Source organism: Dendropsophus ebraccatus, chromosome 1, assembly GCF_027789765.1.
Source record: "Dendropsophus ebraccatus isolate aDenEbr1 chromosome 1, aDenEbr1.pat, whole genome shotgun sequence".
Lineage (NCBI taxonomy): Eukaryota > Metazoa > Chordata > Amphibia > Anura > Hylidae > Dendropsophus > Dendropsophus ebraccatus.
The window spans coordinates 83,258,273-83,286,082 of NC_091454.1; the positions used below are offsets into that span (position 1 = coordinate 83,258,273).

General features: G+C 42.2%; 1 protein-coding gene across 3 annotated transcripts in view; it reads right to left on the minus strand.

Annotated features, from left to right (window-relative positions):
• CEP290 (centrosomal protein 290) overlaps positions 1–27,810 on the minus strand; it is a 175,895-nt gene that overhangs the window by 122,713 nt on the left and 25,372 nt on the right. For all 3 annotated transcript variants that reach the window (XM_069974121.1, XM_069974113.1, XM_069974129.1), the window contains exons 6-19: positions 27,241–27,384; positions 25,681–25,734; positions 24,051–24,200; positions 22,896–23,078; positions 21,160–21,249; positions 19,356–19,478; positions 19,151–19,274; positions 18,729–18,901; positions 17,223–17,385; positions 16,210–16,310; positions 15,501–15,588; positions 14,211–14,314; positions 11,394–11,478; positions 8,619–8,755 (exon numbers count right to left, since the gene is read on the minus strand). In XM_069974121.1, the coding sequence (XP_069830222.1) occupies positions 8,619–8,755; positions 11,394–11,478; positions 14,211–14,314; positions 15,501–15,588; positions 16,210–16,310; positions 17,223–17,385; positions 18,729–18,901; positions 19,151–19,274; positions 19,356–19,478; positions 21,160–21,249; positions 22,896–23,078; positions 24,051–24,200; positions 25,681–25,734; positions 27,241–27,384 (1,719 nt within the window). The remainder of the gene's footprint in view (positions 1–8,618; positions 8,756–11,393; positions 11,479–14,210; positions 14,315–15,500; positions 15,589–16,209; positions 16,311–17,222; positions 17,386–18,728; positions 18,902–19,150; positions 19,275–19,355; positions 19,479–21,159; positions 21,250–22,895; positions 23,079–24,050; positions 24,201–25,680; positions 25,735–27,240; positions 27,385–27,810) is intronic.

Sequence of the window (27,810 nt, forward strand, 5' to 3'; positions counted from 1 at the left end):
GAGATGGGGTTGGGGGGGCGTGTCTAGCCATGCTGGGAGCCGGACGCATGTGAGAGGAGCTCCGCTCAGGACCGCAGTTTTTGAGGGGAAAACACCCGGTTCTTATGGGGCTGAGGAAGAACAGGAGGTCCGGCAAAGCTCCTGCACCACCCAGACCACAGGGGACCCCGATATTTAACTATTTCGCCCCGCTGTCGGGACTCCCGGAGGAGAGAGGAGACCAGCGCTGCCCGCCGGCGCCATCTTCCCTTCCACTGCCGCAGCGTGTCACGCGGCGAACCCGCCAGGCGTCAGCACAGTCAGCGGAGCAGGCCTGTGGGGGAGGTGCGGTGATCCCGGTGCAGCGAGGGGACCGCCGTGACGCTTACCGGGACCAGCGGCCGGACGGAGGTGAGGGGGCGTCACTTGTTGCAGAGGAGGAGTGCCGCCCGGTGTCCGGAGCGTATCCGGGAGAGGCCGCGGGAGTCGGAGCGGAGGTGCGGGACGGACTCGGGGACCCGGTATCCCCTTCCCCCGGCAGTGGAAGGGACTGCCCGAAGCGGAGGGCGCTGCTGAGGGGTGAGGAGCCGGCGGGAGGCGCCATCTTGGTGTGTGGTGCCACGTGTGTGGGGCCTGCTGCAGCTCCACAAGCAGGCATTCTGAGGCAGTACTGCGGTTCTGGGCCTGCTTCTGGTGACCCTCCGCATCTGATATTGGGGGACAATATAGTGCCGGCGGCTACTCTCCCTCGGGATCACGTGGTCACCTCCTGCTCCCGGTCACCCACGCAATTGCTTGCGGCTAAGACAGTGCCGCCATCTCCATCGCCACATATGGCCACAAGGCCTGATATCTCCTCTTTGTCTTCTACACCTGCGCTATCACCCCTGCTTTATTCACAACCTGACTGTGCCCCTACTATGTCGCATGCTGTAGCGTCTTCTGCTGCTCCTCCACCTGGGGGGCCCCTGCCTCAGGCTGCTGCGGCCACCATCTTGCAGGGTCACCCGGAGCTGCAGGCTCTCCTTGCCTTTCTCCCAACTAAGGCAGATCTGGAGCTGTTGTCCTCTGATCTCAAAGCCGCGTGGCGGCAGGACTTAGGGGTGGTGCAAACTGATATTGCTTCCCTACAATCTAAGGTGTTGGACTTGGAGGCATTTAAAACTTCTATGCAACAGACGATGTCGCAAGTACAAGACACCCTTTCCTCCCATACGCTGCAGCAGCAGAACCTGTCATCTCACCTGGATGATCTAGAAAATAGGAATAGGAGGAACAATATTAGAATCCGGGGCCTACCAGAGGCGACACGCACGCCTGACCTCATTCCTACTTTGATGGATATCTTCAATTCTTTGCTTGGAAGACCTCCTCAATCTCATATCGAAATAGATCGAGCCCACCGGGCCCTGCGCCCACAAAGCCCGGATCCGACTAAGCCAAGAGATGTGATCTGCAGGGTGCATTACTATGCTATTAAAGAGAGCATCATGCTGAAGGCTAGGTCCATGTCAGAGATTGACTTTGATGGTGCAAAATTGAAGCTGTTCCCGGATCTGTCCAGGCGGACCCTGCGGCTTCGTGCCTCTCTGAAGCCACTGCTGGGAATGCTGCAATCTAGAAACATCCCCTACCGCTGGGGGTTTCCCTTTGCCCTCATTGTTACCCAGGCGGGTAAGACTGTGACTCTCCGGCATGCCCCTGATTTGCCTGCCTTCCTACGAGCATTGGACTTACCCGGGATCGAATTGCCAGATTGGGAGGCCATACTGAGCGACCCCTATGCACTGCCTGCTGCTGCTGGTGGCCCCTCGGGAAGCCGATCCTGTATGTCTCCGAGACAGCAACGACCTCGACGACGTCCCAGACAGGATTCCAGATCTGATTCCGAGCACTGAGCTGTCACCCGCAGGGTTGGGTGAAATGATTTCTAGGCATTCGGCCTAGCCTCCTAAGGCCTGTCTCTGGTTGCATAAGATGTGTTTATCACTATGCCCCGTATATAATTGCAGTTTACTATTGTTTCTTAGTTTTCCCCTCCATATTCTGTTTTAGAAGATTGCTAAGATAGAAGGTCCGATTAGCGGATCCCCCTACTGTTGGTCCTATTACTGTTCATATGTTACCTTACCCCCCAATAGGTAATGGTTGTTTGTCCACCATTGGTTTCTTGCAATCATGGATTGCTCTACTAGTTGGATTGCCGCCTCTATCATGGCGATGCTGTTTTTGTTTCTCTTTCTCTCTCTTTACTTTTGATTTTTATTTTTTCCTTGCTCTACTTACTCTTCTTGCCGGTGTGGTCTTTCCTGTACGTTCGGACGCCCTCCTCTTGTGCGTGAGGTACTGTGATGGCGTCACTTAAAATATCGTCCCTGAACGTTCAGGGATTTAATAAGCCCGAGAAGAGATCCCAAATCCTGTACACCATGCACAAGCTGAGGACTCAGATATTGTGCCTACAAGAAACTCATTTTTTGAAAGACAAAATTCCTAATTTTCGTAATAGATACTATCCCACTTGGTATCATAGCAGTAATGCCGTAGCGAAAACAAAGGGGGTTGCGATCCTATTTCACAAGTCCCTGCGTTGTGAGGTGTTGGACACGTGTGTTGACGCGGAAGCCCGGTATCTATTTGTTCGTTGTACTATCAGGGGCCAGCTGTTTACTGTGGCCACAGTATACCTCCCCAACCAGGGTCAACACACGTGTCTAGCTAAAATCATTGACGAACTCACGATCTTCGCCCAAGGCCATATTATTCTCTGTGGCAACTTTAATGTTGCATTAAATCCTCTGTTAGATACATCCTCTGGGCGCTCCTCTCTGTCCTATAATAAATTGCACAAAATTCGCAGGGCCCTTCATTCTATGCAGTTATCTGATGCTTGGCGTCTCCTGCACCCGGGGGATCGTGATTATTCATTTTACTCGCATGTGCATAATGTATATAGTCGCTTAGATTATGTGTTCACCAGTCATCACATCCTCCCACGTGTCGTGTCAGCGTCTATTGGGAATATAGTGTATTCGGACCATGCTCCAGTTCACTGTGTCCTGGCCTTTCCCGCTGATGCTCCCCGTGCTTTTACTTGGCGGCTTAATGAGTCGTTATTGCATGATGTTGCCTGCCTGGCTGAGCTTAAATCCTCTGTACACCACTTTAACGCTGACCATGCTGCTGACGCTTGTACCCCTCAAATACAGTGGGAGGCGTTGAAGTGTGTGCTGAGGGGAGTTTTGATCAAGCATGGGGCAAGGCTGAAAAGGGATGCAGCATCTAAGCTGAAAAGGCTCCTTACTGAGTTACATGACTTGGAGCTCAGGCATAAAAATTCCCTGGACGAGGACACTCACCGGGCTCTTGTGAGGACGAGGCAAGACATACGAACCCTGCTAGACCGCAAACAGAACAGATTCCGTCAGGTCTGCTCTAGTATGTTTTATGAGTGGGGTAATAAGTCTGGGCGGATGCTGGCGAGAGCCCTGCGTGATAAGAGGGCGGCTATGCATATTGCCTCTGTGAAACGCTCTAATGGGGAAATAACGCATGTGACGTCTGATATCTTGGCCGCATTTAGGGAATATTATATGGGTTTATATTCTCTCCCTAAGTCTCCGAACGCCACAGTGGACTCTGCTGATATGTTTCTTCGGCAGACTGCGCTCCCGCGCCTGCCCTCTGAGGTCTTAGAGGACCTGGAGCGTCCTTTTACAATGGAGGAGCTGAACGCTGCAATCGGTGGCCTGCCGACTGGGAAGAGTCCGGGCCCTGATGGGTACACGGAAAAATTTTATAAAACCCTCCAGGCGGAATTATCCCCCAAATTGCTTGAGGTCTTTAACGTAATCTCGGTAGATTCTCCCCTCCCTTCCACATTCCACTTAGCATATATTACTGTAATTCCCAAGGAGGGAAAGGATCCTAATCTGTGCCCTAGCTATCGTCCGATCTCTCTGCTTAACACGGACGCCAAGTTGTTTGCAAAGCTGATGGCGCTGAGATTGGCGCCGCATCTGGGAGCCCTAGTCCATCCCGATCAGGTTGGGTTTGTCCCCTTGCGGGAAGCCAGGGATAACACCCTGAAGACTTTCTCAATTATTAATCATGTTCAGACCCATAACATCCCGGCGGTTTTGCTATCTTTAGATGCTGAAAAGGCTTTTGATCGGGTGGACTGGGGCTTCTTGCGTGGGGTCCTGTCTGGTGTTGGTCTTGGCCCTTCTATGCTTTCGCGTATAATGGCCTTGTATGCTTGTCCTAGGGCACAGATTAGGATCAATGGCTCTCTTTCTGACCCTTTCCGTATTAACAATGGGACCCGACAGGGGTGCCCTTTGTCCCCGCTAATATACATCTTAGTGATGGAGCATCTCATGCAGGCTATAAGGGCCAATGGGGATATTAAAGGGGTTCGCATTGGCTCCCACCACCTTAAATGCTCGGCATTTGCCGACGACTTGCTCCTGTATCTCACGGAACCGTCTTCTTCTCTTCCCGCTCTGATGGACACTTTGCAGCGTTTCAGTGACCTCAGTAACTATAAGATCAATCTGACCAAAAGTGTGGCCCTTAATCTAAATGTCCATAGACGTGACTTACAAGTCATGCAGGCCACTTTTCCCTTCTCCTGGACGGATAAGGCTTTTAGGTACCTGGGAGTCCATGTACCCGCGGCCTTATCTCAGACGTTCTCGCTCAATTTTGCACCCCTGTTGGAGCGTTTCAAGGGTGATCTTACTAAGTGGGACAGGAAGGAATTTTCGTGGATTGGGCGGATAAACATACTTAAAATGAACCTGCTTCCCCGCTTGCTTTATTTGTTTCAGACAATCCCTGCCGCCGTCCCTAGGAAATTCTTTGCTGACCTCACTAGGCTTTTCTCGAGATTTGTCTGGAAATCCACACGACCTCGGATTGCTAGATCGACTCTGATTAGGCCTAAAGCTGCCGGTGGACTGGCTCTCCCAGCCCCCTTCCTATATTATTTAGCGGCAGTGGCAACCAGAGTTTTGGACTGGTTCCATAATTGTTCAACGAAGCTGTGGGTGGCGGTGGAGTCGGAGGTGGCTGATACGCCGCTTTCGTCCATTTTGTGGATGTTGCCGTCCAGATGGCCACGTATACGAGTGGCTTCCCTGCCCTTTGTTTCCTCCACCACGATCTCTGCCTTCCACACACAGTTTCGAAAGGTTCCATTATTTGTGGCTGGAGGGCCGTTAACCCCACTCACACATAATCCGGACTTCTTACCGGGAAGGGCTTCTTCCACCTTTTTGGGCTCTGGCACTGTGGGGACTCTCCATATCCGACACTTCCTGACGGCCTCCTCGCTGAAACGGTATGAGGATATAGTCTCGGAGAGTAATAGATCTAATGCGATGTTATTACAATATAACCAGCTGTTACATTACTACACCACCAATAAGACCCTCCTGGAGTTTCACAGGCCTTTGTCTCCCTTTGAGGATCTATGTGTGGTGGGTGCCTTCCCCGGACGCGCAGTGTCATTAATTTATGCCCTCTTACTCTCTTCCTCTAGTCTTGCACCTCCGGCTTTTCAAGGGGGCTGGGAACGGGAACTTGCATGTGTGATAGGCCCATCTGACTGGGGGAAAATCTACCACTTCTGCCACAAGTCAACGATCTCCGTCAGATACCAGGAAACTAATTACAAGATATTATCCAGGTGGTATAGAGTGCCGGCGTTCTTGCACGCAGTATACCCCAGTGTTCCTGATACCTGCTGGAGATGCGAATCGGCACAGGGGTCTATGCTCCATATTTGGTGGGAGTGCGCTAGACTCCAGTCATTCTGGGCACAGGTGACTGACTTGATAAAAGTGATCACCTCTGTCCAGCTGCCTTTGGATCCTTGGGTCCTACTGCTGTTGAGGTTGCCGGGGACTCTAAAGGGTCAGAGGAAATCGCTGGTCAGGTTTCTTCTGACAGCGGCACATGCAGTCATTCCACGACACTGGAGGAACACTGTGGTACCTACGGTGCTGGAATGGTTGACGGAGGTGATGGTGATTCACCGGATGGAGGAATTAAGATCAGAGCTGCTAGCTAGCTCTAGGGATACCACAGTGCTGTGGATGCCTTGGTCGACCTTTGTTGACTCTCCTGAGTACTGTAGGTATGGGGGCTCATCCCGGCTGTGATGTGGGTTTCTTGGGAGTTTTGGGTTCTCTAGGGGGCTTGGACGGACCACACTGGCAATCTCCTTCTCTCTTCTGTTTCTGTTTGTTTTGTTCTCCCTCTTTGCTGCGTATAAGCTATTTCCTATGTTTTCCCTTTCTTTTTTTTTTCTTTTGTTGTTGTTGTTTCAGTTCGCACTGATGTGATAATATACTGTTTAGCAGGTCCTGTCTGGCGGCGCCTGTCCGCAATGCCTCTTTTTGGACCTTATTTTTGGGGTATTTTGTTCTACTACTTTTATTATTGTCTAGATAAATGATGGTGAGCTCCAACTGCTGTACGATAGCGCTCAGGTTACGTTTGTACTTTCCTGCTTGTTATGTGGATTATGTCTTATGTGAAAATCTCCATTTGTGTGCACTCCTTTTCTCAATAAAAGCCGTTGAATAAAAAAAAGAGATGGGGTTTCCTAGAACTCATTCTCAAAGGACACATAATATAGCTGAATATATTTTAGGCCAAGACAGAGTATGACTCAATACAAATGCTTTCTACAAAAATAGAAAACAAATAAAAAGGGAGAAAATTATTTTCTATTAAACTTCCTGTGTGGTAAAATTCGTCTTGGTGAGAAACTGAACTTGCAGCTTATTACTTGCTTTATTTCCTCCTTTTATTAAATTTCCACTTTGTGCTTAACATGCCAGACAATTTAGTTTTCTAAATATTTTTTAATCTTAAGCCATGGATAAAAACCAGACACCACAGTAAACAATTTACATAAAACAGCACATACACTACAAAAGGTTAGAGATATTTCACTTGCGGCAGAAATGTCTGCAAAATATAAAAAGTTTGTGCTACAGTGATATTATGGAATACGATGAAAGTAGGACACTTAAGAAGAAGCATGCCATGGCAAATTCTTCATCTCAAACTATTTATTGAAAACAAAAGCAAATTACTGTGATTGGTATACCACAACCCTTGAGCATCAATTACAGGCAGACAATGATGTCTTATGCTGTTCACATCCCACAATTCTTGAATGGTGGCCCTCAGGTCATTGAGGTTCTGGGGTACAGTTACAAGGCTATACACATGTGCATTTTCTATTCCGCACATGTCCAAATGTTTAATATTTCACAACTTTTTGCACAATTTACTGTTCTCTAACAAGGAGCTTGTTAGACGGTACTAGTTTGTGGGGTTACATTGTGGGCATGTGTGTCTATTCAATACAGAACTGCTGTACACTTGGGGGGGGGGGGGGGGGATTTACGAAGTCTTATATTAAGCCCCGCCCCCTCTTCCCCAACAGGATACACTAAGAGGCGCACGCTGAATCTGCGCCTGGCATACCAAATCTACACCAGCTTCCAGCAGGTGTAGATTTGTGTCATGACTTGCGCCTGCAGGTGTAAATCATGATAAATTAGACGCTGGAGTAGGCCACCGCCTCCTCCCCGCCTTATCACACACCCCCAAGCTCCGCCAGCCCGCCCATCGGGCAAGCCGGGCGTACGGGAGGCGTACGCCAGGGAGAAGGGGCGAACCTGCACCTTATCCCTGGCGTACCTTAAATCTCCCCCTTTGTGAATGATACTACTTGAGTAATATTATTAATCCAGTCATTGTGCCTCTGCATGAACATCACAGGCCTAATTTCATCCCTATGGATGACAATGCTCCAGCTCATTAAAGGGGTAGTGCACCAAATTTTTTTTCTTTCAAATCAACTGCTGCCATGAAGTGCCAGAGATTTGTAATTTACTTCTATTAAAAAATCTCAAGCCTTCCAGTACTTATCAGCTGCTGTATGCCCAGCAGGAAGTGGTATTATTTCCAGTCTGGAGAGCAGGAGAGGTTTTCTATGGGGATTTGCTCCTTCTCTGGACAGTTCCTGACATGGACAGAGGAAGCAACAGAGAGCACTGTGTCAGACAGGAAAGAAAACACCACTTCCTGCTGGACACACAGCAGCTGATAAGTACTGGAAGGCTTGAGATTTTTTAATAGAAGTAAATTACAAATCTCTGGCACTTCATGGCAGCAGTTGATTTAAAAGAAAAAATGTTTTGGTGCACTACCCCTTTAAGGTTGCATCATTAGGGAACGGCTGCTAGGTCTGGGGTACCTCAAATAAAGTGACCTTCACTTTCTCCAGACCTGAATTCCATAGAAAACCTGAGATCAAGAAGAGTGTAGAGGCTCGTAACTCTGTACCCCAGAACCTCAATGACATGAGGGCTGCCCTTCAAGAAGAGTGGGATGCTATGCTTCAGTAAATATAAGGGTACATGACAAGACATTCTTGGCATGGCTTTTTCCAATATTAATGTGACTGTTAAGTGGTTAACTATTTTTTCTGCGTGCTTTCAGGTCTGCTGGTTTATAGCTGCTTTCTTATGCATGTTCATTTTGATAAATGAACATAAGGCACACAAATTACATATATACATTTAGACTACACAATTTCTATTATATTAACTCACGTGAACCAGTCTCTCCAAACTAGGAATGAATAGAGATGCTTCGCTTTCTTTGGAGCCTTTTTGAGAGTCCTTAATGGCTTGTAAGATTTCTCCCATTCCTTGCTGAAACTGCTTATTTTCTTCTGAAAGTCCTTTTACTGAGAGACAAATCAAATTTTATAAGAAGTGATCATACAACTTTACAAGTGCTGTCATTTTATCTTCTATTGTAGATGTAGATCAGGTAGTGAGGAAAAAAAAAAAGAACCTTGGTCTGCAGTATTTAGGTAGGAAATTCATACAGTGCTCTAATATTAAATTCCCACATGTGTCCTATCCACTGGATTTCTCAAGAGTCACCCACCACTTAAAAAATTCTACACATTCAAAAGTGCTGTGCAACAGCCTCAGAAATCTGCACCAGCTCTGTGCTGGTGTGCATCTTACACCAGGATGCAGGCATAGTGGGTTGCAGATCATTGTAGATCACACAAAAGAAGTTAAAAGGAGGAGGAGATTATTACAATGCAGCACTGTGGACATATAATCAGTAGGTCCTGACTAGGGATGGTCCGAACCTGCTGAGGTTCGGGTTCGTACGAACCTGAACTCTCGGCAAAGATTCCCGCTGTATTCCACCTCCGTGGAGAGGGTGGATACAGCCGGGGGACTGCCTGGAAAACTGGGATATAGCCATAGGCTGTATCCCAGTTTTCCAGGCGGTCCTCCGGCTGTATCCACCCTTTCCACGGAGGGGGAAGACAGCGGGAATCATTGCAGAGAGTTTAGGTTCATATGAACCCGAAACTCGTCAGGTTCAGACCATCCCTGGGTAGCTCTAAAGCAAAAAGCCAATTCGTGGGCTGTAGCTTTTGCTGTAGTCTAAAAAAAAAAAAGCAGCCCAAATGCAAAAGAAGACTGAAAAAATAGCTAAAGGTTTCAGACTTCTTTTTTTGCCTGTAAAATGGCAATTTTTGGGGCCTCAAGGTGAACTTATAAAAACGTGGTGTAACCATCTGTGCAAAGCTGAGCTTCTTGTAGTTCCTACATTTACTAACAAGGGTGTGGTATCTTAACTCCTAAGCAACACACTCACTGTTTTTGGAGTATGTTCAATATCTTTCCTTTAATCCATGTCCGCTGCAGCTCAAAAACATCTCCAAAAGTTACCTATTTGTTACTGTGGAAACATCCACAACTCTAGTTGTTGTTCTGATACATTCAGTTTCACTACTGCTGTAATACTGTATATGCTGAATGGGGCAGCCAGACTCATCTTTCTGTCCACCTGCTACACTGGTCACTTATTTGCTTTAAAATACAGTTCAGCTCTCCACAGTACTGCACCTCCTTGCATCTCTCCCCTCATCTATATCTACAACACTACCTGTGTTAGGGCCCTATTACACTGAGCAATAATCTCTCTGTGTCATAAAGACAGGGGGAAAACAAACAAACAAACAAAAAAAGATTAGCCAAAGAGACAATCATCAGCTGATCAGCACGTTTAGCCTGTCCTCTCTCAGGACAGCATAAATCAGTGACAGAGAAGCTGAATAGAATGATGTATCACTTATATTGTTCTGTGCAGCTGATCCAGATAGCGCCCTGAATAACATGGACAAAAAAGTAGTCCTCTCTATTATGTGTATGAGCCCAGTAGTCCTCATTATTCATGAGAAGCAGAAAACTCCACCCACCAGCCACTGATTGACAGTTATCTATCCATGCTGTGTATAAGCAGCAACTGTCAATCAGCAGCTGGAGGGGGGAGGGGCATGGCAAGAATCCTATTCTCCTGCATATTAGGAGTTTGGCTGGTGTAATAATCCAATCTGTTCACCATTTCTGTCACTAGTTTATGCTGCCCTCACTTAAAGTGTGACGGTCGGTATAACCTTCAAAATCTAAATCAAGGCAGCCATGTGATTGATGATGGACACATTGAGCTGTGACTCACTGTACTGGCTGGAATTCCTGTGTTTAGGGTGCCTTCACACCTACTGGATCCACAGCGGATCTCACTTCTGCGGATTCGAAGCGAGAACCGCTGCGGATCCGGTATTAATTCACCCCTATGATAGAACATATTCGCAGCGGGATTGACATCCCGCTGTGAATATGTGCTTTAATATGAGCCGGCGGCGGGCTGCAGGATGCGGCCGGGGATAGGGGCTGCTGGATGCGGCAGGGGATGCGGCCGAGGATGGGCTAATGCGGCGGCGGGGCTGCGGACAGTGAGGGGTTAAAGCACATATTCACAGCGGGATGTCAATCCCGCTGCGAATATGTTCTATCATAGGGGTGAATTAATACCGGATCCGCAGCGGTTCTCGCTTCGAATCCGCAGAAGTGAGATCCGCTGTGGATCCGGTAGGTGTGAAGGCACCCTTAGTCTGTTTTTTCAACCAGCACAAGTCAGAAAATCTGCCTTCAGGAGACTGGACCTGGATTTCTGGTAAGTTCAGCTTTGTTTTACAGCATGATAACAAAAAAATAACGAATGCAAACTTTCTTTATATCACATCTACTGTTATATTTTGAAAGTTATAACGACAGTGACACTTTAAGGCACCATACACCTAGTGACAGATTCCCTTTAAAGATCTTTGGCAGCTGGGCTGAGGCTGATGGCTGAAGAATGTGTAAAGAAAATAATAATTGTCCCACTCACTTTAGAGATGGCTTAAGATGTGCCAGCGGTGGGTGAGAAGAACCTTTAGGACACCATGTTTGCTCCTATAGTGAACACCACATCATACCACTACACATCTGGAAAAATATTAAATTACTTACATTTTGACTTTAACTCAGTAATAACTGTTCTGCTTCGCTCCAGCTCTCTATCCTTGTCAGTTAACTGTCTTGACAAATGTTCATTCTTAAAATAAAATAATAATTTTATAAACTATATAAGGTGTATAACATGACCCTTACAAACAAAAGATTTGTGCAGGAGTTAACTAAAACAAAGAAATAAAGTAAAAAACCCATTAACAACTTGAAAACTTTTTTACGAAATTAAGTGTTGGCTTTATTAGAATATACCATTACTTACCGATCAGTAGGGCCCTATGTGCTTCGAATGAAGAGGTTAAAGGGATTGTGCAGGGAAAACAAAGTATCCCTGGGCTGGGGGTGGTGTAAAAATACATGGTATGCTTATCTGCTCCAGTCCCCTACAGCCGTATCTCTACCAATCCTCTGCTTGTCTCTGCTTCTTCCAGTTTCTACGTTGTCCTGACTCCACAGGACCTACCTGCTTAGGCAATCAGTAATGGAGATGTAACATTTCTGAAACCACTGATTGGCTGACCTGGAAAGGTCCTGTGGGGTTATGTCAAAACAGAACCTGAAAGATGAAGAAATCAGAAAAGGATCGGGAGCCCAGAGGAGACAAGTATAGCGTGTTCATTAGCTTTACACCACCCTCAGCAATAGGGAAACGGTCTATTTCCAAAGGAACTATATGGTGACAGTAACAAACAGAGAGTCTAAACACTGATCACTTTACGATGTATTCATGAAGATCACTCAGGAACTAACTGCTCAGCCAGTCAGTGACTGCAGATGTGTCCAGCCTCAGACACTGACTGGCTGAGCAGGCATTTCTGAGCCGTGTCGTCACATCACAAATCCAGGAGCTGCATGACACCGGTGGGGAAACATGAGTGGTGGGCCCAGCACTGCAGTAGCACAAAAAAGGGTAAGTGTAATGTCTTTATTATGGTCCCACCCTGTCCTTGGATTTTCACTTTTGGCAGGAGTTCTCCTTTAACTCTACTAAATGAATCTTGATATGGTCTATGGATTTGGGTTAAAGAGCCTCAAATCTGTCATATACTGCCATGTTCTTACTCATCATAAGTAGTTGGCTGAAGTAAGCAGAACAGTTCTGGAATTCTTGGTTAGGATGTGAAGGCAGCTGCATTACAAAATAGGAAGGAAGTGTTTGACAACTCTGGGGACTTTTTTTTATTGTACAGCAATTCTTAGATGAAGTGCATGAATTTTCACCTCCAGATTTTCCCTATACAGTTGATATCTTGATGTCTTGTTTTCAAGCTTTGTCTCAAATGTTTGACTATGTACATCAAATATATCAGTTGTCCATCTGCTTACTCCTTAGTACTTAGTGCTTCCTGTTCTCTATTGACTTTACAGGTTTACCACCAACAAGCTGGAAAACATTTCCATGTCTTCTGTCTGCCACATGACTACAAAAGCATGACACAGGATCTCCTTAACAGAGCATAAATACACCCTCTGGGAATGGGAAATATAAATGGTTTCACATCTTAACTTGACTGGTTCAGTAGTATATCCTCCACACCATATAGCAGAGGCTATGGTCTGAGTTACACTGCCTAGTACACCAGCTAGGAATGGGCAAAGTGACTGTCTTCATATCATTGCAGCAGAGGATTGAGCAATCCAATTCAATCTATTTATAAATTTGGCCTGAATCTGGATTTGGGAGGCAGGCCTCTGGAGCAGAAATTGGATATGGGTAAGTAGATTTTGCCTTGTCGTGGCAGGAAGTAGTGGGGCACTTGTCCAGGACAGTTCGGAGCTACTGTACCCCTATTCCCTGTCTAAGTGATGTTACATGACATAACCTAGCTCTGGAGGTGCTGACTTTAACTAGGGTTTATTTTTGAAGTAGCGCTTATTTTTGAAGCCTACTCCAAAAACCCAACATCATCAAGCAAGGGCTTATTTTTGGAGAAACAGGGTACAGACACTAAGTAAAAGCAGATTAACTCAGTGCCAGTGGACAGGTATATCCTGCTCAGGAAGAGTCACTTTCTTTTTTTTCCACTTCGTGTCAGTGCCTTCTAGTGGCAGTAACCTATACCTATGTAACACCTACATGAACATTAAAAACATCTGAATGTGGAGGGATGAGGTCAGAATGGTTAATAGGACATGAGGAAATTGTCCTTTACGTCTGCATTGATGGTGTTTGGTGGAGGAACTACACAAACCAATGTATAGACATTGGCAAGGTTTCTGTCAAGTATGTGGTGTATGCAACTGAAGTCAACACATGGAGAAAGTATCAGTGCTTACACAAGAAAACAAAGATTAAAAATTTTTGCACAACACTTACAATTTTCTGGCCCAGTTCACTACATAGATTAGCATGTGGTAGCCCTGCTAAACAGCAGGTCGGTGGGGGAGTCAGCTTCCAACACATCACAGATCAGCAATTGATTGGCCTATTCTGATAATGGGATGACAACGTATACTGTGGCAGACAGCAGCAAGCCCCATTCATTTCAATGGCCCAAACGAAGACACCTAGTGACTTAGTTAGGGTCATATACACTGATTTTAAAGAACCACGCAGATCACACTATTGAGTCCAGTTAAATTTTCATATACCAGCGGAAAGCAACCTAAACAAAGTCACATGGCCACTGAAACAAACTGAGCCTTCTGCTGTCTACTACAGTAAATGTTGGCATTCCATTCTTGGTAGTATGTTGATAGATACCTGTGATGTCCAGGGAATACACAGAGGTGGTGTGAACCCAGTCCTAAACATTTATTGTTGTAGGAATGGAAGTTATCAGATAACATAATCAGAGAAATAATTTCCTAATTTACCTTTGCCTTAAGTTCTTCTGTACTATCCACCAACATTAAACTGGAAATGTTTTGTTTTTCTGTGAAAGTGTTCTGATTCAAGAGCAGGTCATCAGCCATTAACCCTGGAACCAAAAATTATCATATTTAAAAGGGGTAAAACTCGTAGTGAAATACAGTTATTTAAAAAAAAAAAAAAAAAAAAAAAAAAACCACTCCGGAATTAATTTATTTTTTCGGCTATAAAATTCTAGCTCACCTGCAAGATTCTAGCAATGTTATTTGGTTCATTCCAGCTCAGCTACATCCACACATCTTAAACCCTTAGCTATGTTATGGGATACACAGTACATTACATGCATTGATGTGTGGAGAATCTCACTTTGTCTGTGAACCACAGGAATACATCATTCCACTGGCAGCTCCCAATGTAGCTCCACCTTTCTTGTTCCACTGCATGTCTCTCACCATATACAGAGTATTGCTGAGGAGATCACTTCTACCCTAAGGTACCAGGAGAGCAGTTTTATAGTTAGTGGGAAGGAGAGTACATACACCGATAGCTGCAGAGTTTTAGAACTGCTACTGCGCTCCTGTTTGTAAAAGCTGATGGGAAATGAGCCTCTATATTATTATCTAAAACCTCTGAATGCATTTTTGCTCTTCTTCGTACTCATTGCTCATAACTAGAGATGAGCAAACCGGGATCGGGTTCGAGTCCATCCGAACCCGAACGTTCGGTATTTGATTAGCGGTGGCTGCTGATGTTGGATAAAGCTCTAAGGTTGTCTGGAAAACGTGGATACAGCCAATGACTATATCCATGTTTTCCACATAGCCTTAGGGCTTTATCCAAGTTCAGCAGCCACCGCTAATCAAATGCCGAAAGTTCGGGTTCAGATGGACTCGAGCATGCTCCAGGTTCGCTCATCTCTACTCATAACCATCACATGCTCACATTTTACATCTTGTGACTGAATACACTTTGACACACTACTTGATTGTGAAAGCGAACTACTTCCAAGTAATCAAAAAGGCTGGTGCGGGAATAGTGCAAAACTGGTACAGTAAGCATATTGGAAAATGCACCTTAAAGGGGTAGTGCAGTGTTAAACATTTATTCACTAAATAACACACATTACACAGTTATACAACTTTGTAATGTGTGTTATTTAAGTGAAGGCTCCCCTTGGCCATCTTTCACGTGCTGTGATCCTGTCATCCATATGTCACAGTCATACTATAGCTACAGAAAAATGTATAAAAAAAAGCAAAATAAAGCCAATACCGCATGAAAATATTTTATCTTACCAAGAGTTGCAGATTTTTTCCCTTTTTCTTGGGCAAGCTTGCGAATTTGTTTTTTAAGTTCGACGCGTTCTTCTTCTAGTCGCTCAATCTGTTTTGCAACAACATAAATTTTAATTATATTATATATATATATATATATATATATATATGAGAGAGAGAGAGAGAGAGAGAGAGTAAATTTTTGTGATCCTCAAGACCCTACACAATCATTTCCAATGTCAAAGTATATAGATACTGTTGATTATTTATGGGATTTATTGTACAGCTCTAAAAGGCTGTTGCATGTTTTAATGGCCATCTCTCAGTAGACATTATTTATGCGGCATCTACGGCATTTAAGTGGCATCTAACAATACAAGGGCAACTACACGTTTAATAGAACAAATTCACCCACTGCAATTAAGATCCATTTTTCATGTAGTCACATAATGTAATTTCACTGCATGCATATGTACTTTGTTTATTTTTGTGACAAAGTGGAATCAAACAATACAACAAGGACAACTATACATTCAACAGAACTAATACACCCACAACAATTGATGTCATGTTGTCAAGCACCCATATAATTAAAAAAAATATATCCCACTGCTTACAAAACAAACTTAAAGAGAACATTAAAAAATTCCTATTAGGTCCTAGCAAGTGAAATCAATAAAGACTGAGTTTTTTTATATGAAGAGAAAGTAAAGGTAAAACTATATCTTACCTCCTTTAAAAGAACCTGGTTTTCAGCTCTGTACTGTTGCTGTCTAAGAACCTTTACATTTCTAAATTCAGTCAGATCAATCATCGTCTTAGCATTTAGTCCTGTTATACAACATTTAAAGGATTCAACTTAGTGAAGATTTTTAGATAAAATTTGCCTTAAACAGTAGCAGAACTTTCTATATACCCTATTTATATTACCTGGTGACTCTAAGGGCCCTATTCCACAGGACGATTATCGCTCAGATTATCGTTAAATCGTTTGAATCTAAATGATAATCGTTCGGTTGAAATGCAGTTAACGATTAACGAGCGAACGATCGCTTATAAGACCTGGACCTATTTTTATTGTTGCTCGTTCGCAAAACGTTCGCATTGAATAAGACGTCGTTTGGTCGTTCGCAGTAGATACAAACGCAATAGCAAAGAAATAGTGAAGAAAAAGACGATCGCAAATACGATCATAAGTAACGATTAACGTTCCATAGAAATGAGTGAACGTTTTCAGGTCTTTCACAACAGCGGTCGTTTGAGATAGTTAATTGTTAACGATTATGCAAACGATAATCGTCCGGTGGAATAGGGCCCTAAAAGGGTTGTGAACATGATTGCTTGCTTCCAGAAACAGCCCCTTATCTGTCCACAAGTTGTCTCTGGTATAGTAGCTCAATATATGGGGCTGGGCTACAGTGTCACGCACAACTTGTGGACAAGTGTGTTGCGGTTTTTAAAAGATGCAGTTCTTTAAATCCCAGAGAAAAGCATTAGATCTTTGTAGGCACTCTTGCTCCGGCTAATAATATACAAGGGTCCACAATGTGCGACTCTTCTTTGTTAGCTTCACATTAACTAAATTGGTATTTAGAAAGGTTTTCTAAATCACACAAACCCCTCTGAATATGCATTACATTCAGTTGTATTATGAACATTATCACACGATAACCAAATAAACAAAATAGCAACTTGTTTAATCTAATTACTTCTCTGCTGACCAAGGCACATAAAAAACCTTACCTAGACGTTCCCGGAGATCTTCATTTTCATCAAGAATATCATTTACTTTCAGCTCAAGTTTGTTAATATTAGTAGTAAAAGTTTCAATTTCACGATCCCTTATTTTTAGTTGGGTCTTCAATTCCTTAATTTCAGCAACTGCTTCCTCTAGGCCATAAACTCCCTTCAATTGAACACATGGAAACTCAATTATGTGAGAAATACAGAGTCAGCTGTAGAACTTGACATGTTTTAAAAAGAGAATTGGATCTCAGTACTTTTCACAAACACGAAATTGTGATGACAAAAACAATTGGATTAAAGTATCCACAAAACAGAAATTCTCGTATGCAGTGGTTAATAGTTACCATAAGTGGTCCATGGAACCATAACCTGGGATAATGTAGAAGGCAAACCAGGGAAGGCAATGTACTTGTTTAGGCAAAATCTGCTGGGAAAACCTTTGGACTTGGCATTCATATGGATTATATGGATAAACACGTACCAATGCTTTAACAAAGCAAGAACAGACCTTAATGGCAAAGGTATAACGTAACAGCAGTGGCCTCTTTTATAAAGATAAATTGCCACATTACAAAAATCATCCAGAAATTATTTAAGGAACATTACAAAGAGTTCAAGGTATTGACTTGACATCCAAATTCTCCAGATCTCAATTTGGGACTTAAAAGACTTTAAAGATCTGCTGTTATTGGATTTGTGGGAGAATCCACAGTACAGGTCATGTGTTTTGTGAAGTCTATGCCTCAATGTTAGGCCCGTTAATATCTGCTAATGCTAATATCCAGCATTCTCACAGATCAGTTGTATGGCAGAGCCTTGGCTCTGGCATTTACAAAATTAACAGGGCTATAAGTAGATGGCTCTGTTCATTGTGTAGTGGGGGTGGTGGGTTACTGCAGCACAGCTCCCGTTGAAGTAATTAAGAGCTGCGCTGCAGTAACCCAACGCCACCACTGTACAATGACCAGAGCGATTTGCTTTTGGCCTAGTTCATTATGTACAAGCTGGAGCTGCCGCTCTGCTGATCAGACATAAATGGCCTGTTCCAGAGACAGGCTATTATTGTTAAAGTCTTACAACCCCTGTTATTAGGATCACAGGCAAAATTCACAATTCTGCTGGACATTGGTGAAAAGAGTTGATAATCTTATCATTAGCAACTTCTTCATCAGTTTGCTAGATTACACTGCCAGGTAAATTGGAATGGGCCATTGGAATGTGCCAAGCTAGAGGGGGTGGGGCCTAGATGCTGATGATATCATGGAGGGGCGGGGGCTACGGCGGCGAAGTGGCACAGCGGTCGTGAAGCCCTGCCCAGGAGGCACAATCCACCAACGATAAAAAGCATTTTTTACTGGAACAAGCACCAAGAAATCTGTTATAAAGGTATGAAAACTTCAGAATTTAGGCTTTCCACTTGTGTAGAGAAGTCCTCATCCAGAAAGGGGGTGACAATATCATTTTAACTGTGCGTGATAAAGTCCATGCAGAGTCCCTGCTTACCGCCTCATATTCTTTCATTCTCCTAACGGCATCAATCAGATCTTTATCTTTTTGCCGTGCATCATTCTCAGCCAATTCTGCAACACGTTCTGCTTCCCTCAGTCTTTTCTCTGTGAGCTGCACCACTGCCTCGAGTGTCTCAGCCCGATTATGCTGTGCATGACTTGAAACACCTATGGTAAAAGCATAAGTATATCTCAACAGTTTCTGTTTTCAGAAATATTGGTAAATATTGTATGTCACTACCAATATTTCTATATTTCTATATACAATACCCCCAGTGAACCTACGGGTGTTTGCTCCTTGACAACAAGCAGCAGCACAGTGCAGCGCTAGTGAGGGGTTATCAGCACCCCATTGTTTATATAGTTTCTGTTTTCACTTCAATTTTCTTTATTTTAAAATATTTCCCTATAAAATACCCTTTTCTGTCTGTAACTGTCGTTTTAGGCTTTCAATGTGAACAGAATGCATTTCCATGTCTTTAGTGTGCTGTTCCAATTGCTCGGTCAACATCTTGATGTGATTATCCCTCTCTTGCAAGCCCTGAAATACAAAAGAAATTAAAAACTATTACTAAAAATTCAACAAGACAAAGTGCACCTCATCAGTACTTGGGAGCCTCACCTGCTGAAGAGCTAACACACTGCTCTTATCTGCATCCATCTCGGCTATTTTCAGTTTTTCTCTTAGGTTGTGCACCATTTGTTGATACTCCATTATTTCTTCATCTTTAGATGCCAAAATCCTCTACAAGACAAAGATTCAGTATAAAAACAGCTAGGTTCACACCAGCATTTTACCCTCCCTCACAATTCTGTTTCCCTTTTCCATTTTGATAAGAGAGAAATGGAACCCAGCAGATCTGTCATACACCTCTTTAATTTCAATGTGCTTCATTTGTCAGAGATGTGCTCCGTTTTCATAAACTACGACAGGATTCTTTTTTTTTTTATGAACATATAATTTGTTTATGCAAAAATATTTTGTCTGTCCAAAAAACAGAACACGAATGGAAAGTGTACTTCTGTTTTTTGTTTTTACATTATAGTCAATTAGGCCAGATCTAAACAGAAGGTTTTTCTGTTCAAATCTGTTTGAAAGTTATTAGTTTTCATCAGTTTTTCTCAATCAGCATGCGCAGAAGGGGAGAAAAACTAAAAAGAAAAATAAACTGATGCAAACAGATGCTGATTGAAGCAAACTGTCAAAAGTCAGTTTTATGGCCAGTTTCACAGGTACTACATCACAGGCGATTTCACACAGTGATTTCCGCACTTAAGTCCTCTGCAATACTCTTTAGTGTCATTTCTAGAGATGAGCGAACCGGATTCGGGTTCGAGTCGATCCAAACCGGAACGTTCGGTATTTGATTAGCGGGGGCTGCTGAACTTGGATAAAGCTCTATGGTTGTCTGGGAAACATGGATACAGCCAATGACTATATCCATGATTTCCACATAGCCTTAGGGCTTTATCCAAGTTCAGCAGCCACCGCTAATCAAATGCCGAAAGTTCGGGTTCGGATCGACTCAAGCATGCTCAAGGTTCGCTCATCTCTAGTCATTTACCTTGAATCTACATTCTCGCAGCGAATTTTCAATCAGTTTGCTTTCCCACCAGGATGCCAGGGAGCCGGAGAAGCAGGCAGGAGTGCAGTAGTGGGTATGTAGAATGTAGAGCCACAGGAAATTACACTTACAGAGTATCGCAGTGAATCTGGTAGCCTGAAATCTGCTGCAAATGTTGTACATGTGAAACTGGCCTTAAAGAGTCATTGTCATTAAAAATTGTTTTGCAGAAATCAATAGTCCAGGTGATTTTAAGAAACTTTGTAATTGGGTTTATTAGACAAATATGCCATTATCTGCATGTAAAAAGGCTTTTCCCAGGTCCCCCCTTCTCTCCTTTCTGTGATCCCCTCCTATGAAGAGGGGAGGGGGGAGGGGGAAGGAACGAGATTAGCAGGCAGCAGAGAGAAAACAAAGGATTGCACAGGGGGGGAGCTATTCACAGTGCTATTCAGAGGTCAGAGAGGTCAGTGGTGACTGCAGAGGAGAGAGCCCATGATGTGAATGTAAATTAACTCTTTGTTGTCCTGTTTTGCTGCCTCTACTTTCTCTCTCCATAGGAAAACCATAAAGACGGGGGGAGAGCTTCAAACTGCTTTTTCATGATAAAAAGTAATTTTTCGGCTAATAAAACCTAATAACAAAGTTTCTTAAAATTGCCTGTACTATTGATTTCTGCAATAAAAATTTTAACGACAGTGACACTTTAAAGCCAAAATGCTAACAGACCATTAAAAAAAGTGTACATTTTGCAATCAGTTAGTGCTTATTTGTTCATTTAATATGGAAGGATCCATTCATGAAGGAGTCAAATGCAGGTGTGAACGTACCCCTATTCTGTAAAACAGTATCCGTTCATACCTTCCATTCCTCTACTTTCATATTTACTGCCACCATAACTGGATCATCCTCTTCATTTTTTGCTTGTAACTGTTCTGTCAGCTCCATAACCTAAATAAAAAATGTAACAAGACACACTGTAAAATATACAAAATATAATACATAATGTAACCTCACTTAGTGTTGAATTAGCCATACAATGTTTCTGTTCTAGGAACCTTTTCCAAAGTCTTAAACTAAACCAGAACTTTTGACTGCTGTTTTCTATTCATTAGATTATAAAATTATTTGTAGCACTGCTCCACTTTTGAACATTTTAACAAGTATTTAGAAAGCTATGTTAGTGCTTGTATTACATATGTGCACCAGGCCACAGTCTCTTCATGAACTACTCCTAGTGAAGTAATAGGTCCCATTTAAAATGAAAGTGTCACATTTTTCATGGGTGAAAAACTACACGACAGAAAACACCATGGGCGAAATTATCTCCTATACAGATCAAGGCATTTAGGCTTAGTAGTACAAGCCTTACTGTTGCCTTTCTTACACCTCTGTCCATAAAGAGAAGCAGATATTAAGTTACACAGTGTTGCTTAGTATACAGAAGTTAAACATCAGTCTGTGGAATAAGCATAACACATTTAACCAAATTTGTCTTTAGAACATACAGCAGTTTCAGGATGTTGACCTGTTTCTGTATCCTGCTGTATTATTCTATTGCTGCTATAGATTTCTGTGGTTTCACAGCATATTATATGGAAAAAAGACCTCATATGGGTCCGTAGATAAAAAAAAATAAAAAAATAAAGTGCTATGGCTTTTTAAACACAAGTAGGAAAAAATTAAAAACGGAAATTGGATGCCTCATGAAGTTAATGTAATTCCTCTGCATGTCACTTTTATATTGCAGCAAAGCGAGATTGTAGCAGCAGGGAAAGGTTGTATGTGAGCAGGATGAGATTCGGAGTAGGTTCCAGGATTTTTTTGCCAGCTATATGGATCAGAGGTAGACCCGTTGGAGCAGGAATACAGTAATTTTTTTAGTAGAATCCATCTACCTAAGGAACAGTGAGGAACAAAGGTCGCTATGAGACATATGTGTGACGCCCTCAATAGTTATTCGGGGTTATCAGCTTCTGGATCAGATGGCTTGCCTTTTGAAATCTACAGGGAATTTGGGGATGTTCTAATGCCTTGTTTATTAGATGTATTGAATTAATCCTGTAAAAAGGGCATCCTCCCTGAGTCAATATGGGCAGCAAATATTGTGCTGATCCCCAAGAAAAATAAGGATCCTGAAGCCTACCATCCAATCTCAACACTGATTGTAAAATCTATGTGAAGGTGTTGGCACGGAGATTGGAAAAGGTATTGCCAGGGTTAGTGGGACCTGAACAAGTGGGGTTTGTCCCAAAGGGATCAATCTGCTAATATGCAGGTGGAGGGAGAGGGGACACGCTTCATCGTTGGATGCTTTAAATGCATTTGACAGGGTGTAGTGGGGTTTCCTCTGGAAGGCGTTGGAGAATTTTGGGCTGGGCACTGGGTTTATTTCTTTGGTTAGATTGCTGTATTCCTCGCCGAGGGCACAAGTGCTTGTTAATGGGGAATAAGGGGAATATAAGGGAATAAATGGGTGTAAAAATGTTTGGAAAAGACATGCTGTGATATTATTTCTTTTTGTATAAGTGGAAACTGTAAAATAACGTTAAAAGGGGGAAAAAAAGTATTCTACATTGAAGATCTGAGCAACCCACCTGAAGTCTATAGTGCTCTTTCTCTTTCCTTAGTTGGTCCATAACACTGTCACTTTGCTGTACCATAAGCTTCATTTTGCTGTATTCATCAGTCATTTTCTCCATTTCCTGAACAGACTCTTCCAGATTCTTTGTCATTTCCTGGTTCTGGGCTTCCAAGCGCTCATTGGCTTCGGTTAAGCTCTGCATTATATTAAAAAATATATTTATATATATATATATATATATATATATATATATATATATATATATATATACATAGAGAGAGAAAGAAAAAGAGAGAGAAAGAAAGAGAGAAAAAAAGATAGAGAGAGACACTAAAAAAAGTTAATATTTAGATCAATATTTCAGGGATTATTCTATCCTGGTATCTATTTTCTGCAATACCATGCAAACTGCTATGGCTGCTAGGGCTGAGCAAAAATGGGCTAAATCAATATCACGGTTAATTGTACATGTAGCCGCAGTAACCATAACTGAATACTTATGACACACCCCTTTTGTAAGTCATAACCCTTTTTCAAGCCCCCCCCCCCCCCCCAATTTGGACATGTGGCCCACTGGAAATATTGTGTTTCAATAAAGTAATTAAAAAAAAAAAAAAAAAGGACGTGTATGTACAGGTATACAGCTATGTAGTACACAGCTGTATACCTGTATATACAAAAATCCTATACTGTGTACATACAGTAGCTGTATATCTATATATACACGTCCTGTAGTGGCTGTATACCTGTATATACACGTCCAGGTTTCTGCTGACTGTATATTGCCCAGCCTAAATGGCTGACATGAGCAGTTATGTTTCAGGCAGAAGCCCAGTACAGTATCTGACTAGTCAATGTATGTGGGCAATAAGAATAGCTGTGGGGAATAGGTGAAGGTAAGTATGCTTTTTTGTTGTTATTTAAAGCCCACCATAAAAAATAAATAAATAAATAAATATATACAAATAAATACAGTTTGTTGAATGTGGTTTGTAGATACCATGACTTATAAAAGGCCATTATACGTTGAAAATATTGGAATATAAGGATACTTGAGGGTCCACTCTTTTTTTTTACGGTGCTAGTAATCATATCATTGTTGATTCATGCTGATGCTCACCTGGTATAGGAATCCAAGGATGACAGTAAATAAAAAAAATCTCATTACCTGAATTTCATCAAGGTATTGCACGAGCTCCATGTTCTTTTTTGAGATTAAAGTTTTGTAGTCCTGTCCTTCTCCACGGGAACTAAGAGATTCTCTTTGGGAGTCAATCTGCCTCTGGTAGTCTATTACATCTTGACGCAACTGTTCGTTCTGTTTCCCGAAAGAAACATTACATTAGCCCACCAAAGACTAAAACAATTTGTAGTCTACTTTATTAACACGTTCAGTTACATTTACGCTAACAAAAAGCAACACACCTCACCTTTTTCTTAAGTGTTTTTTTCTCCAAAATTAAGAAATGATAGAGGGAAAAGCAACACAAAAGTTATCCTTAAAGAATGACACAAAACGATAAAAAGAAAGGAAAGAAACAGAGCAATGATATGTGAAAAATGAAAAAGGAAAATGGGGGTGCCTACTATGCTTATAAATGCAGACAATTCTAAACATATAGATTAGAGAGAAGCAGAGTGTGAGTGATTTATATGCATTCCACTATGGGGTATTTCTATCATATGCATACTTCACTGGCAAAACTACAGATGGACACAGCACCAACTGTGTTGATCTCACCTGTTGTTGTTGCTTTGATACTTTTAAAGGCCATGTGTTGAAAACGGTCTAATAAATAACTGTTTTGATCTCTTTGACATACTAGAGTTTGCACATAAAACCATTCTATAAAAATAGGCAACTAAAAAGGACCTAGAGACCAAACAGAAAACATCTGAAGTTCAATGGAGCTAATCCACAGCTTTTAGTGTGGAATATGCTTCAAAAATAAGCATGAATAAGCCATGAATTATAAAATCCATGCAAGGTCTTCTTATTCTAGAAAAAAAGGAATGGAGACATAAAATACCCCATTTAGGTGCCTTGCAAGCAAAATTGTTACAGATGCTGTCTGGATTTAGGTACATAAGTACATGCGTTAACACAGAGAGATTTATCTGACAGATTTTTTAAGCCAAAGCCAGGAAAAGAATATAAACAAAAAAAAAAGGTTATAAAGGAAAGACTGAGATTTCTCCTCCTTTAAAACCATTGCTGGTTTTGGCTTCAAAAATCTCTCAGATAAATCTCTCTGTGTAAACACACCATTAAAGAAGTTATCCGGGATTAGAAAAAGCACAGCCACAATATTTCAAAAACAGCACCACCCCAGTGCCCAGGTTGCATATGGTATTGCAATTAGGATCTATTCACTTCAATGGAACATAGCTGAAAACCACACCCAAACTGGAGACAAAAGTCATGCACTTTCTGGAAGAATGCGGCCTGGATAACATCCTTAACAGTACCATTAGTGTGGAGAAGCTAACATGGAAAGAGATTAGAGATTCAACCACTGCGGGCACAGCAACATCAAGTACTGAGACCCCGAAATCTCAGCTGAAAGAAGAAGGGGGCCATGCATGTACATTGCCCCTACATTCACTTTCTATAGAGCAGCTCAAGGGATGCAGATTCATTCAGAGCACAGCTGAACAAAGACAAGGGAGAACAGTGTTGCTGCTCCTTCACTTTAGTGATTAGTTGGGGTCTAAGCACCTGGACCCAACTGATCCATAGATCTGACATGTCTCTGTATTACATTATAATATATATATAAGAGATGGGATAGACCAACCTCTCGTCGGAGCTTGCTGTTTTCATTATCAGTTTCTTCATTTCGGAGGGCAAGCTAAAATATATAATTACAGGTATATGACTATTTTTTTATGAAAGCCATTGAAGTATAACATTATACATTACACCAGTGAAAGAAAAACATTGACTATATTAGTGGTTTGCCAGTCTTTTCCAATGCCCTGAATACACTTATAACATGGTGATAAAAATAAAAATCACTAGTCACAATCGGTCACAAACACTAGTTTATTCTGTCCTATTGTAATCCAATTATTATTATTAGGTCCAGTCTGTTCCATTATTGTCATTTATTTAAACTTTTCACATGTCACACATACGAAAAGTTTTTGGTCAGTTGGGGTCTTAGATCTAAGACCCCCACTTAATTCTAGATAAAGGTAAGAGAAGTTGCAGGAGTGGGCTTCACTCCCTAGCACAGCGCTCAATCTGATTAATTCCAGGAGATGGGCTCTATTATAAATTTATGGAGCCCAACTTGGGCTCTGGCCACTGGCTTCTCCTGGCATAATATAGAGATTAGTGTGGATCTCAACACAGAGGCCAACCAACCAAAACTTCTGACATGGCTAAAGTTTAATTGTCAGCGCTTCAAATAATCAGGTGCAGGAATAACACTAGAAGTCTGCCCCTTCACCCAGGAGACTACTTGTTAGGTGTACAGAGGCAGACTTGCTGACTTTGAGAAAATTCTTGAAGTGTATTAGCATGGGTCTAACATCTGTCTAGCTGATGGTCACCACTGCATTAAACACTCTGGAAGTATTTTAGATCAATGTAGACCTATGCATAACGAATACCTAGTTGAAATGTTAAAAATATATTACCAAACACTGCTGCTCTCGATTTTGCTTTATTAGCATGTGTCCACATTACAGTTTTCGTTTTTTAAAACACTCTGAAGATGCTTATAAATAACATTAGGATTGAGGCAGATCTGTGACCTGCATGGCCAAGAATTCTATTCACCATCCTTAGTTTTCTGTTTTGTTGTGATGGCAACTTTTGCATAATTGATAACAGGAAGTGCAGCTGTACTGGATATCACTTTGGAATACTAGGTTACTATGGGGAACTTGTCAAACAATCTTCAGCCACTATTTCAATAGTTATATTCACATTTGGGCTATGTTCACAAAAAAGGGACGGCCATCAAAAAGACAGGACTAAAAATAACGTTCGTTTTTAGCATGCACAGTTGTTGCAGCCAATTCTGCATATTATATCTATAGAATGAGGTGGAGCGAGTTGCTGGCTGTGCACTTATCCTTAGGAACTACAGAAATGTGGTTAATAATTTATTGTATACAGAAAAAATAAATCTGATGGCATCACCTTGCCTCCAAATACATTATATTTTCGGAAGATTAATTTGTGATTGATTAGTTATGGCAAGAAAAAAAAAAAAATAAAATAAAAAAAATAAAAATATATATATATATATATATATATATATATATATATATATATATATATATATATATATATATTGCTAGTTCTGTGTCCGGTACTGACTGGCATGGAACTAGATGACACTCACACGTTCATTAACTTGCTTTTCCTTCTCCAGCTCCTTTCTTGTGTCTTTTATTTCACGCTCTCTCTGTCCCAGCTGTTCCTCAAGTTGACGAATTTCTTCCCGCAAAAAACGTGTGTCTCTAGTACCCGTTGACAGCTGTGCCATCTGCATTGAATGAAAAAAGCCATGGGAGGCATAAATTAACAGATGGGAAATGTGGAAACCAGAAATAAAAGGGGGACAGACAAAGAACAGCAGCACTGTAATTGGAAAAATAATAAATCTTTGTAGAATTTCATAATTAGATTTTCATCCACAGTCATGAGAAATGACATCACATTTTATAAGTATTAAGTCATGTCTTCATGAAAAGTGTAAGCATATCCTGTTATACTCAACTATAAAGGAAGCAGCACTCATTCTGCATTCTCACAGCCACTTATACAAAGCTCTAAACAGCTCTTCTGATGTAAGGTCTGATACATATGCACTGATATAAAACTCCTATTTAGATCCAAAGGATCTGTATAACACTATGTACAGGAGGAAGCAAACCCAAAGGCTTCCATTGCAGCAATAAGGTAAGAAAAA